The sequence below is a fragment of the Aspergillus oryzae genome, chromosome 8 (genome assembly GCF_000184455.2).
Source record: "Aspergillus oryzae RIB40 DNA, chromosome 8".
In the NCBI taxonomy this organism is placed as follows: domain Eukaryota; kingdom Fungi; phylum Ascomycota; class Eurotiomycetes; order Eurotiales; family Aspergillaceae; genus Aspergillus; species Aspergillus oryzae.
Window position 1 is genome coordinate 1,823,748 of NC_036442.1, and position 11,738 is coordinate 1,835,485.

Consider the following 11,738-nt stretch of genomic DNA (forward strand, 5'->3'; position numbering starts at 1 on the left):
TACTTCCTCATGCAAAGTAGCATCGTACAATCAGGTGACAGTTTGGTTAGCGAATTAGGGTCAAGGCAAACATACTCTTGCTTACAAAGTACATTTCTATTGTTTCTAATCCTTTCTCTGCCCTCTTCCCAAGATGCAACTTCTGGTACCGCGGCACAGAACATTTGGGTTGCTGGATCATCACCTAAAACTCTCCGAGTGGTGTCAAAGCGGCCCGGCCCTGAACCTTTGAAATTGTTATTTTAGAAGAGCATGATAGTGAGGGAAGGAAACATAGCAAGATAACAAATAAAAACAATCCAAGATTTACACCAATAGAAAACCCACTAGTTCATCCGAGTCCATCCATCCCTTCATGTGACCTAACTTTGCCTTGTCGTTTACGCCTGATCATGAAGATATTCAATGGCAATCATATGAGGTTCGATTTTCCCATTCAAAACATACACAACTAAGATATTGGCCATAAAATCCTTAGTCTCAGCACGCAGGAAGGTTCAGTACCAATCAGCCAGCGAGCCCATGGTAGATCATTTCCTACTCAGACATGGTTGTAATTCCCGTTGGCATGCTATCCTTGCATGCATACCACCCCAAAGCTAAATTTCCAAGCGGAACTACATAGGTGGTCTTACTACTCAATTTAGATCATCAAACTCTTTCTTGGAATACGATGCTGTCACAATTATGTGTCACTACACTACAGAATCTATTACGATATAGCTAGCTTCCGTACTTTCTCTCTAGGCTGGATGCGGCGTTGGTGAAAAGAGAAGAACAAGCCTCGGCGTCCAAATCTCAGCGAATCCCTCTTGTTTATTCTGCGACGAGCCCACAAACCGGCTTAGATGCAGCCAATGCTCACCACATTGTTCAGCTGCTGAAAGACCTAGCAGGAGAAGGCCGCACCGTCATCGTGGCAATTCACACCCCGCGCCCGGAAATATGGGAGCTATTCGACCATATCCTACTACTCTCTCAAGGCCATGTTCTGTACAATGGCTCAACCTCTTCAATTCGCGGTTACTTTGAACGATGTGGGCACGCCATATCTGCATCAGAAAATCCAGCTGAGCACTTGATTGACCTTGTATCCATAGAAGCGGAAGCAGAAGGCTCACCAATGGGATCAGTGGCAAGGATCAACAACTTGAAAGAGCAGTGGAAAGCAGCTCAGCGTACTGTAGCCGATAACTACGCACCTTACTCGAACAATGGCTCAGTTGTGCGATACGGCTCAGCTATATCCCGCCACCCAGCCGTGCCACTTTCTCGTCAGCTGGCTGTACTTACTCGGCGCACTATATGGACAACGTTAAGGGGCCCTATGAGCTTGTTTGGTAGCTTGTCAATTACCATTATACTAGGGATAGTGACAGGCGCAGCTTTCTATCAGGTCGATAGCAGCGCCCAAGGAATTTGGTCCCGACAGGGGGCCCTTTTCGCACTACTGAACATCTACGGGTACCCAATGTTAATCTATGAGATATATCGCCTTTCATATGAGATACAAATGTTCGATCGAGAGCGAGAAGAGGCAGTGGTCAGTGTTGCAGCTTTCTTAATAAGTCGCAGGCTTGCGCGGCTTGCTCTTTAGGATATCCCAGGACCTGCCATATCATCGATAGTCTTTTACTTCCTAGTTGGTCTACGGCGCTCTGTCGCCGAACCTTTCCTTTTCTTGCTGGTAATGATTTTGGCCACATACATTTCTCTCGCCGCCGCTATCCTTGCGATTGCACTATCCCGTGATTTTGCAATCGCTGGTCTTATCGGAAATTTGATTTACACGCTGCAAAGCCTCTCTGGGGGCTATTTAATACATGTAGACCAGATATCAACCTGGCTCCGATGGTCAAAATGGACAGCTCATAACTTTTATCTTTATAGCGCTGTATGCGCCATTGAGTTCGTTGGCCCGAAGCAGACGCCACGCGGGCATCTATATAATTGTACAAGTGTCGCCAATCCTCCGACAGGTGAGTGTACAGGGTCTTACGGGAAAGATATCATTTCAAGCCTAGGAATTCCACGCGAGTGGATCTGGCAACCTGTTGTGGCCTCTTTGGGTTTTCTTGTTTCCTACACTCTGGTGGCTGCTCTAATACTTCATCGCCCTCGAATGGGAGCTGTCATGACTTCAGATCCCCAGTCCAGCCACAGCTCCGTCGTCATTCAAAATATGGAGCTTCTTCCTCTCAGCTCAACTCCACACACTCCAGGTGTGGATATCCAACTAACCAGGTATGCTCTAATTCTTACCAGGCGGAACATAAAAGCCTTTCTGGGTCCCAGTTACGAACGGCCAATACTTAAACCAGTCAACACCACATTCAGACACGGTGAGCTTAGTATAATAATGGGGCCTTCTGGGAGCGGGAAGACCACTCTATTACACGCTATCACAGCGCGCCTACCTCAGAGATATCGAAGACAAGGCCAAGTGTTCTACAATAGCCATAGACTACGGCCTTCTACGATCAGAGCTATGTGCTCCTATGTGTCCCAGTCGGATAATTTACAACCTTTCCTGACTGTCCGAGAAACCCTACTTTTCGCTGCAGGGCTGAGATTACCAAGATGGATAACAAAAGAGCAAAGATATTCCAAAGTTGACTCTATTATTCGTACAATGGGCTTGACCTCTTGTGCGGAGACTATCGTTGGAGATGGAAAACAAACGGGTATTAGTGGTGGCGAGAAGAGACGGGTTTCAATAGGTATTCAGCTTTTGACTGACCCGAGAATTTTGATACTGGATGAACCGACATCAGGTCTAGACGTATAAACAGCCGGGAGGATCTTGAAGAAGTTAAAGAATCTATCGGAGGAAGGTCGGACTGTAATCTGCAGTATCCATCAGCCACGCTCAGATATTTTTCCTTTCTTTTCGAACATTCACCTCCTTGCGTCTGACGGCTCCCCCGTCTTCGCTGGCCGTGGAGAAGATATATTACACTATTTCCACACTCATGGCTTTGAATGTCCAGATTCAATGAACTCGTGTGACTTTATCATTGATTTAGTCACGGTAGACCATCGAGACAACCGAGAAACTTCGAGTCGCGCTAGGGTGCAGCAGCTGATCGATGGACATGCTGTCACTCAATCAACTATACAAGACACACCCCCACTGTCAATGACCTTGTTAGAACAAAGAGCATTTGCAAAGAACATTAACCCATTTCGAACACTTTTTCCTTTAGCATTGCGCCGCTCGGCTCTTGGTTTGACTAGGCGGCCATTTCTTCTCCTATCACGCTTAGTTCAAGCTCCTGGCATGACAATTACCTTTGTTATGTTCACAGCTCCCCTTTCAAGTGACAGTAACTCCGTACAAACAAGAATCGGTCTTCTCCAGTAGCTCCTAGCCATTATCCTTGCAGGTTTGCTCTCTCCCCGATCCAACTCCCTTTGATACCCACATCCGCGCTAACTCGGATCCGAACATAGGCCTCCTGCAAACATTATTGTATACCCGGGAGAGCGCGATACCTTTAAGGATGAACGAAAGGACGGATGTATGACCGCAACATGTTTCCTAGTGCAATATACATGTCTAGAGCTACCAACAGAGATCTTTACAGCCCTGGTTTCTGGTGCGATATTCACATTCGGCCCGCCGATTAAGCGCACCTTCACCATGCTTCTTGTTTCATCGTTCAACATATTCGCGATTCTCAACTGTGGCGAGTCTCTCGGTATTATACTTCTTTCTTTTTTCGATAATATAGGTATGCACACCACCTTTTCCCCAATTGCATTACATATGTTAACTGGATAATAGGTATCAGTGCTACCTTGGCTCCGATAGTGCTATCCATAAACTGGTTGTTTGCAGGCCTTCTCAGTACATCTTTACCAAGGGTTTTTCAAATCGTGTCTTATATCCTCCCCTCAAAATTCGCCATGGCTAATGTTGTGCCATACGCGATGGATGGGCTGGAATTTACCTGCAGTGATGAACAACAGCATGGCACACAATGCACTATCCGGAATGGTAAAGATGTGTTAGACTTCTATACTTTCGCAAACAACCCTGGCTTGAATATCATGGGCTTGGCAGTATGTGTGGTAGTTATATCGGGTTGTTGCGTATTTAGTGATTAGGTTTCGCTGAACCTCGTGATGTAATTCTACTACCTGTCTTGGCTATACGTTCCTCCATTTGAGTCTTAATATCCGTACTATCCATGCATGCATAGTGGTAAACAGCACATAACTGCTCGTAGAATTATATTCACCTAGGCTATACTCCGCTAGTTCCTTCTACCAATATTCTCACCGAACAGTCTAGCCTCCCGTAAAAATATACGTTACCCATGTGAACACCCTCCACAACCGAGAACAATATATGTTATCTTTGCGTGCTCCGTTATGAAAATCAAACAATAACCCACGGTCCCCTGAATAACGGCGACCACATGGTTCATTGCATCCAGGCAAAGAACTACCTTTGACGAGTACCGTGATCGAATTCCCCACTGCGAAGCCGAGACAGGGGTTTGTGGGGCGTCGGTGAAAATTTCGGAAGGCAACCTGCCAAGCAAAAGAAACCCTATGCACTCTCGTTCTGGTCCACTAGACTAGACTAGACCGAACAAGTATTGGCCAATCTTCCTTCTTTGAATAGCCAGAAGCAGTCAATCCGAGGAACAATCTGGGGAACTACCGCCGGCTATCCTGTAACCCCGCAAAAAACATTCAACGGCTGTTAGCATTTGAAAACATGGAGGGATTATGTCCTCTACCAATGGTAATACCGGGTTGATACACGATAGAATAATTGAGAATTAAAACCAGAAAAAGAAAATATATATCAAAACCCCTCGGCAAGCTAAACAAACCCAGTAAGGCGCCAAAAGCCAAAACGCAAGCTAGCCGATGATGTGCTCGGAAGGCACAGTGATGCAAAGCCCCCGCCAGACCCTCGATTGGCCATATTGTACGATGAATGTGTAGACGTGTACTACAAACTGCCGTGCGGCGGATGAGTGTTCATGTATTCCGTACGCTCTGGTTAAAATTAAAATGGTGCGATACGGTAGAATTGTATGGTTTAAGGGTGGTATGCCGGCTCTATATAATAATGTCCAATGCCGCCCTCCCGGAATGGAGGTGACGTTCTTCTTCTCTCACGGGCTTGGTGTACCCTGTTGGTCGTTTTCATCTTTACCTTCTAATTGACAAGGGTAGAACCACACAGGAGGAAGGCGATCATTCAAAATGGCCGATATCGAACGGGCCGACAAAGGTCCTAAGGAGCAGACGACAGCGCCATTCGACGATGACAGCTCAAAGGCATCTATTGCCGTTGGACAGGAGAACCTCTCCTACGTTACAGCGCCGCACGAGTCCTTCGAAGGTTATCACCGGTTTGACCCGACGGCTTCTTGGACGGAGAAGGAAGAGAGAGCGGTTGTGTGGAAAACGGATCTCTTGTTTCTGACATGGGTCTGTGTCATGGTAATTATTGACTTCGCTACGATGGAATTCGACTGAGATCAGCGCTGACAACGTGAAGTTCTTTGGTCTGCAACTGGACCGTGGCAATTTATCCAACGCACTCACGGATAATCTACTCGTTGACTTGAACCTCTCGTCGAATGATTACAACAATGTATGCGAACTATATACCCTTCTAATGCTATGAGATTTTACTGACAATGATTTTCAGGGAACAACAATCCAATTGATTTGCTTCCTAACGACCGAATTCCCCGCACAGCTTCTTATCAAGCGATATGGATTCAGACGCGTTTTGCCGATCATGATGATGCTGTGGTCCATAGTGTCTTGGACGCAGGCATGGATGACCGGCAGGGCCAGCTTTTATGTTACCCGTGCCTTAATCGGGGCGTTTGAGGGTGGTTTCATCCCTGGTACTATTCTGTTTGCAACGTACTTCTACAAAACGAAGGAGTTGAGTGTGCGGCTCGCTTTCTTCTGGTCGACATTGAACGTAAGTCACAAGTGGTCATAGGTTGCCGTCTGACGCAGGATGGCATAGCTAACATCCGACAGGTTGCTCGCATTATCTCGTCTCTGCTTGCCGCAGGTATTTTGGAGATGCGTGGAGTTCACGGAAAGACAGGCTGGTTCTGGCTTTTCCTGATTGAGGGTCTCTTGACTTTCCTCATTGGTCTAGTGGTATGAATCATCTTTTCCTAAGACGCGTCGGGGTATGAATGGGTATATACGAAGATAGAAGCTGACCCGATTGTACAGAGCATCCTCTACCTTCCAAGCTCCCCAACCAACACGAAGAGCGTTCTCGTTCCCAGACCATGGTACACCGAGCGCCAAGAGGTGATCATGATCAACGTATGTACCTTCGTACAAACTATTCTTCTCTTCGTTTTGTTGGCTAACCTGTACGATTGAAGCGCCTGCTCCGCGACGACCCATCGAAAGGCCTCACCAACATCCACGAAAGCGCAACCCTCAGTGACGTACTGCGTGCCTGGAGCGACAAGTCCATGTGGGGTCTGTACCTCATCGGCCTTGTCGCCTATATCCCGCAAAGCCCCGTCCAATCATATCTATCACTAACCCTAAAACGAATCGGGTTTTCCACCTTCGACTCTAACATGCTCTCCATCCCATCAGCAGTGCTCCAGATTATCCTCATGCTGGCCTTGTCAAAGAGTAGTGAGTATTTCGGTGAGCGATCATTCCACTGTCTTGTTGGCGAGTTCTGGTCCTTGCCATTACTGGCGGCAATGCTCGCTCTACCAAACGGGGGCCGCGAATGGGGCCGGTTCACCATCACCACCTTGATCTCCGGGTATCCGTACTTTCACCCGATTGTGTCGGCTTGGATTTCGGAGAACACATTCGACGTGAAGAAGCGAGCCATCACGGCTGCAACGTACAATGTGATTGTACAGGTGGGATCCGTCATCTCGTCTCGTAAGTACCGCCCGAGCGAACACAAAGGTTGGGAATAGTCGAGCTGACTGACGCCAAAACAGAGATCTATCGCGACAGCGACAAGCCGTACTACTTCACTGGCAACAAGGTGCTCATTTCGATTTGTGCCTTCTCACTGGTAGTGTTTGTGGTGCAGAGGGAGTTCCTCCGTTACCTCAATCGACAGAAAGAGAAGAAGTGGAATGCGATGACGCCCGAGGAACAAGTAGCGTACCAGTCCGACCAGGCAGCTCGAGAAGGCGAAGGAAACAAGCGGCTGGACTTTCGCTTCAAGTATTAAGCTTTGTTGCATGTACTCGTTAGGTTTTTATTAATTTATTGCTAAATGTTTCGGACGCGTCAGCTTCAGTAGAGACCAGCAAAATCGGTGTTCGTGGTAAAATTCGGGAATTCAGCACCAGGATATAGAAGATCCTGGGTTGAGGCTCGTAAGATTTGGGATGCTATGTCCTCGGTGATTGCGTTCATCGGCGCGAACGACGACCATATGGGTGACAAAGGTGGCATTTCTTCCGTTGCAATGGCTACACTACTGGGATCAAACAGGAAATTGGATGCCGCTTCGTCATACATAGGTTGAAAGAGGGTATCTGCATCTGAGTATTGTTGGGCTTGGTTCTGGTCACCATCGTCTGAACTCCCAAAAGACATATCACAAACCGAGGCGTAGGTCAAATCGTTCGCGTCGGCCGGATAAACAAGTGAGTCTGAATAGGTGGATACTCTAGGATCATAATTGGTCAATTCGGCAATCCTCTTCCCTTGTTGGCCATGAACCTGAGTTTCGCACTCCATGGTGAATGTCCGACGCTTTTTGCTACCAGGATTTCGAAGTGGTGTTGTTAACGCTGGTCCAATTATGACCTGCACATCGGCCATTTTCTGGTAGAGAACATCGACCAATTTCTTGTTCCCTCCACCGCGGAATGTTGACAGTATGGAATGGAGACGAGATAATATGTAATTTGGACGGCTCTCACCCTCCCATTCAGGGGAAAGTGGCAGGGCAGCGAGATCCGTAATCGCATCAGCAAGAGAGTTGGCAACCTCATAAATCTTGAGCTCCATACCCAAACCATGCGCCTCGACGGCCGACCGAGGTAGTTGCGAGACGATGCTCACTAGCTCCTTAGCGACGTTGAGTGGGAAATAAAGGGACATGGACCAGTCGGCGGACGGGGAAGACCCCAGATAGCTTTTTGGGGACAGTTTCCATAGGATCATTCGCATCCAGTGTCGAGTGACGCACAGGTCTGCCTTCTGTACATCGGAGATATGGTCAAAAAGCGTCGATCCGTCCTGCAGATTACGCTGAAGACTCTCCAAGAAGGGCCAATCGACACGCCCCACATTATTTGCACCTGGCTGCATGGCTGTCTCTTCATCCTGAATTATATCAAACATTCCCGATTTCTCGAAGATCTGAAAGAGGCTGAGGAGCTTGAGGAAGGCGGGGAGGACATGTGTTTCGTCGTTTTCGTCAATCACCGGGGCTGAGATGTTTGTTTTTAATGTGACGGGGTACCTGTGGAGGATACAAACCCCTCTGTAGAGATCAGTTGGCTGCGAAATGACAAACCATTGCTCACACAACTCACCGTTCTGTGACAAATAGTAGCCAAAGGACACGCCGACGCAATTGTTGCTCCTCGAATGACAGCCCATTATAAGAGGATTCTCGGTGGAGACCCATTATTTGAGCTATGGAGATCGCTTCTCTTAAGTGTAGAAGAGATTCACTCCCTCCGGGCTTTTGGTTTTCATAGTACACATGCAGAAAAAAGGACGTCCGGATACTGTTCAAGTTCGCCTGGGACCGGTAATCGCATAGGTTTCGAGCGCGCAAGCATTCCGCTGCCAATATCTCGGCTGTGATCGTCTCCCTGGCACCGGGACCTTGCTCCAGTGGTAGTTGGGCTATTGTCGCTGCTGCTACTGCAGTCGATAACGCATAAGTCTCGTTGTCACTCTGATCAGCATCCAGTTGAAGTACGGACACCATGTCTTCGACGTTGACAATGGGCCAAACGGGGTACATGCGCACGTGGTAAATGGAAAGCGGGGACGTCAGGGCATCCAGAGGAATGCGCGAACTACAGTGTGTTAGCAGGGGGACAGTGGTGTACGTTGCGCAAACACATGCGACCGACCTTTCCGTGAACGTTGTCTGTCGCGCAGGCGTACTATTGGAATGGAGCCTTTCGAGTATAGCTTCAGTCGAGCTGTGCGAGGCTACGCAGCCATTGCTGTCGCCCTCAACCTGTGCTTGCTCGATAAGGAACTGCGTCGTGGAGCGCAATCTCCTCGGTCCTCGACATTGCTGAACTCGGACATAAGTACACTTGATTTTGGCCTTGGTGCAGGACCTGCAAGGTTGACCGCCGCCACAGCGGATCTTTCTAATCTTACAGCCATCACAGGCACGCTTGGTCACACTTGGTTTGATAGAGGACATGTTGACGATCAGCTTTGCAATAAATGCATTGTATGCATCACAGAATCCCCAGGGCTAGTTCCAAGCGATAAGCTCGCCGTAACTCCGAGCCGATAGTACGACTTTACCGCCTTGAGCGAATCCTGGCTATGGACGATAAGAATGATCCTCTAACAAGCGCAAGGACAGGTCAGATCAGTTTCAACGTGCGACAGCAGGTTACCGTTGATGCGGGGAAATTCAGAGTCAGGAAACCTATTCCAAGAGCTAGACCATGAGAACAGGGGGAGCAGTTGCGCGACGGCCTCCACTCCGCACGCCATCGCTCCACCTTTTGACTTTAGGGCTAAAAGTTGCGCCGGTCCTCATTCGCAACTCCCAATTGGGCAGCGTTATCGCTCTAACGCATTTTACGGGCTTGCGATAACCGCCATTGGATTATCACAGAGGACGCCAGTACTAAATAGAAAAGGAGCGTTATGTTTCTGCAGCAGATTGCCCCTCCGAACATTTCTCCGTTCTCCATCTCGCTGTTTACCCGAGCCCCGCACGGCAGTGTCTTATCGTTTACCATTCGTCGTTATCAGCACTGGCAGACAAAAGTATCTTTCGCAACTGAAAGATGTGATTGAAGTCCTCGTCGCTGAGTGGACAACGTGTCAGTCTAATTGAAAGCTCTACTACCAAGCGGTGGTGTCGTGTTTTAGCGCCAGCGCAATAAATTGTAGCGCAGCCGCTCCTGGGAGGGGAGTGTCGTAACACCCTGAGAAGGACACCTCACACGTCGCATTTCCCACATATCCGATACTCACAATGGCTTGGCCGAACAAGAATAAAGATATGCTCTACCGTCGGGTGGGCAACTCGGGTCTCCATGTTTCTGCGATTGGCCTGGGAGGCTGGTTAACGTGAGTTTTTATCTGCTGCGGGGTGTATGGAAAATATAATATCGCTAACATATTTGGCCGTAAAGATTTGGTGGGCACGTTGACGACGGTAAACACAACTAAGATGACTATGATGAAAGGGTGCTAATTTTGGGCAGATATTACATTCAAGTGCATGAAGCAGGCTTACGAGTGCGGTGTTAACTTTTTCGACACAGCAGAAAGGTAGACATCCTTTTGTGGCTTGCAGTCTCAGTACGTCGACTAACGCATAACAGCTATGCCAATGGCCAATCCGAGATTGTTATGGGAGATGCTATTCAGAAGGGTGGCTGGCAGCGGAGTGACCTGGTGATCAGCACAAAGGTAGGGAAGAAAACTCCTGATATTCGCACGATACGTGGCTAACTCTGAATGTCCTCATAGTTAAACTGGGGAATGGCGAATGGTGAAATCCTCATCAATAACCACGGGCTGTCCCGGAAGCACATTATCGAAGGCACGCGCGCATCGCTCCGACGACTAAAACTCGACTATGTCGACATAATCTACGCTCATCGTCCCGATCGTCTCACACCAATGGAGGAGACAGTACGTGCATTCAACTTTGTAATTGACCAGGGCTGGGCCTTCTACTGGGGAACATCAGAGTGGTCTGCAGACGAAATCACTGAAGCCTGCGGCATCGCCAAGTCCTTGGGCTTGGTTGGACCCATCGTCGAGCAGCCCCTTTATAACATGTTGGACCAGAAGAAGGTTGAGGGCGAATTCCAACGGTTATACACTCGGTGCGGAATTGGTTTGACCACTTTCTCTCCTCTTAAGATGGGACTCCTAAGTGGTAAATATAACGACGCAACCACCCAGCCTCCACCTGGGTCGCGATTTGCGGAGAGCCAGGATAAATTTGCCAACCAAGTGAGGAACGACTGGGAGAATAAGGAATGGGCGGGAACTATTGAGAAGATTGTCAAGCTGAAGGTAAGAGTCAAGAGTGTTTTTTATTTGCCATTTCGTCCCGTACTTTCACTGTGGAACCGTGAAAGCTAACACAGTAACCAGGACTTGGCCGACAAGCTCGGATTTAAGCTATCGCAGCTCGCCCTCGCATGGTGTCTGAAGAACGAGAACGTATCCGCAGTGATTACGGGCGCTTCCAGACCAGAGCAGATTGTTGATAATGTAGAAAGCTTGAAGCTGCTACCGAAGTTGACCCCAGAGATCCTCGCGCAAATTGATGAATTGCTCTTGAACCGCCCTGCCCAGGACCCAGCACGCCAAGACTAAAGGGGACCTTTTTTTATTCTTTGAAAAACAATTGAATGTCACCAATTAACGAATAGATTAAAATCAAATGCCTATTCCTAATCCAAACACGAACCTAGTATGTCGAAGCGTCATCATCCCAACTGGAGGCAAATATGCTATTAACTTCCGGGCTCCCCGAGGCCTTCTCTACTATGACTTCATGCGGTCTGAGATCG

At 48.2% G+C, this 11,738-nt stretch overlaps 4 protein-coding genes across 4 annotated transcripts; 3 read left to right on the forward strand and 1 right to left on the reverse strand.

Annotated features, from left to right (window-relative positions):
* Nucleotides 1-547: 547 nt before the first annotated feature.
* Nucleotides 548-4,110, forward strand: AO090010000595 (uncharacterized protein; the record flags this gene model as incomplete). The annotated part of the gene is given in 7 exon segments (XM_023233581.1): nucleotides 548-562; nucleotides 613-689; nucleotides 748-1,543; nucleotides 1,598-2,774; nucleotides 2,793-3,360; nucleotides 3,454-3,734; nucleotides 3,788-4,110. 7 exon segments carry the CDS (start codon nucleotides 548-550, stop codon nucleotides 4,108-4,110), a joined length of 3,237 nt encoding a protein of 1,078 aa, XP_023094245.1.
* Nucleotides 4,111-5,770: 1,660 nt separating this feature from the next.
* Nucleotides 5,771-6,916, forward strand: AO090010000594 (putative MFS transporter; the record flags this gene model as incomplete). Its single annotated transcript, XM_023233582.1, has 5 exons — nucleotides 5,771-5,962; nucleotides 6,025-6,150; nucleotides 6,229-6,324; nucleotides 6,387-6,486; nucleotides 6,891-6,916. 5 exons carry the CDS (start codon nucleotides 5,771-5,773, stop codon nucleotides 6,914-6,916), a joined length of 540 nt encoding a protein of 179 aa, XP_023094244.1.
* A 362-nt stretch (nucleotides 6,917-7,278) lies between these two features.
* AO090010000593 (Zn(II)2Cys6 transcription factor) lies at nucleotides 7,279-9,388 on the reverse strand (the record flags this gene model as incomplete). Its single annotated transcript, XM_023233583.1, has 3 exons — nucleotides 7,279-7,640; nucleotides 7,914-8,479; nucleotides 8,532-9,388. The coding sequence occupies 3 exons, from the start codon at nucleotides 9,386-9,388 to the stop codon at nucleotides 7,279-7,281; spliced, it is 1,785 nt and encodes a 594-aa protein (XP_023094243.1).
* A 792-nt stretch (nucleotides 9,389-10,180) lies between these two features.
* On the forward strand, nucleotides 10,181-11,541 carry AO090010000592 (putative voltage-gated K+ channel beta subunit (KCNAB); the record flags this gene model as incomplete). The annotated part of the gene is made up of 6 exons (XM_001827508.1): nucleotides 10,181-10,275; nucleotides 10,341-10,363; nucleotides 10,413-10,479; nucleotides 10,533-10,620; nucleotides 10,681-11,235; nucleotides 11,317-11,541. The coding sequence occupies 6 exons, from the start codon at nucleotides 10,181-10,183 to the stop codon at nucleotides 11,539-11,541; spliced, it is 1,053 nt and encodes a 350-aa protein (XP_001827560.1).
* Between the last annotated feature and the right edge of the window lie 197 nt (nucleotides 11,542-11,738).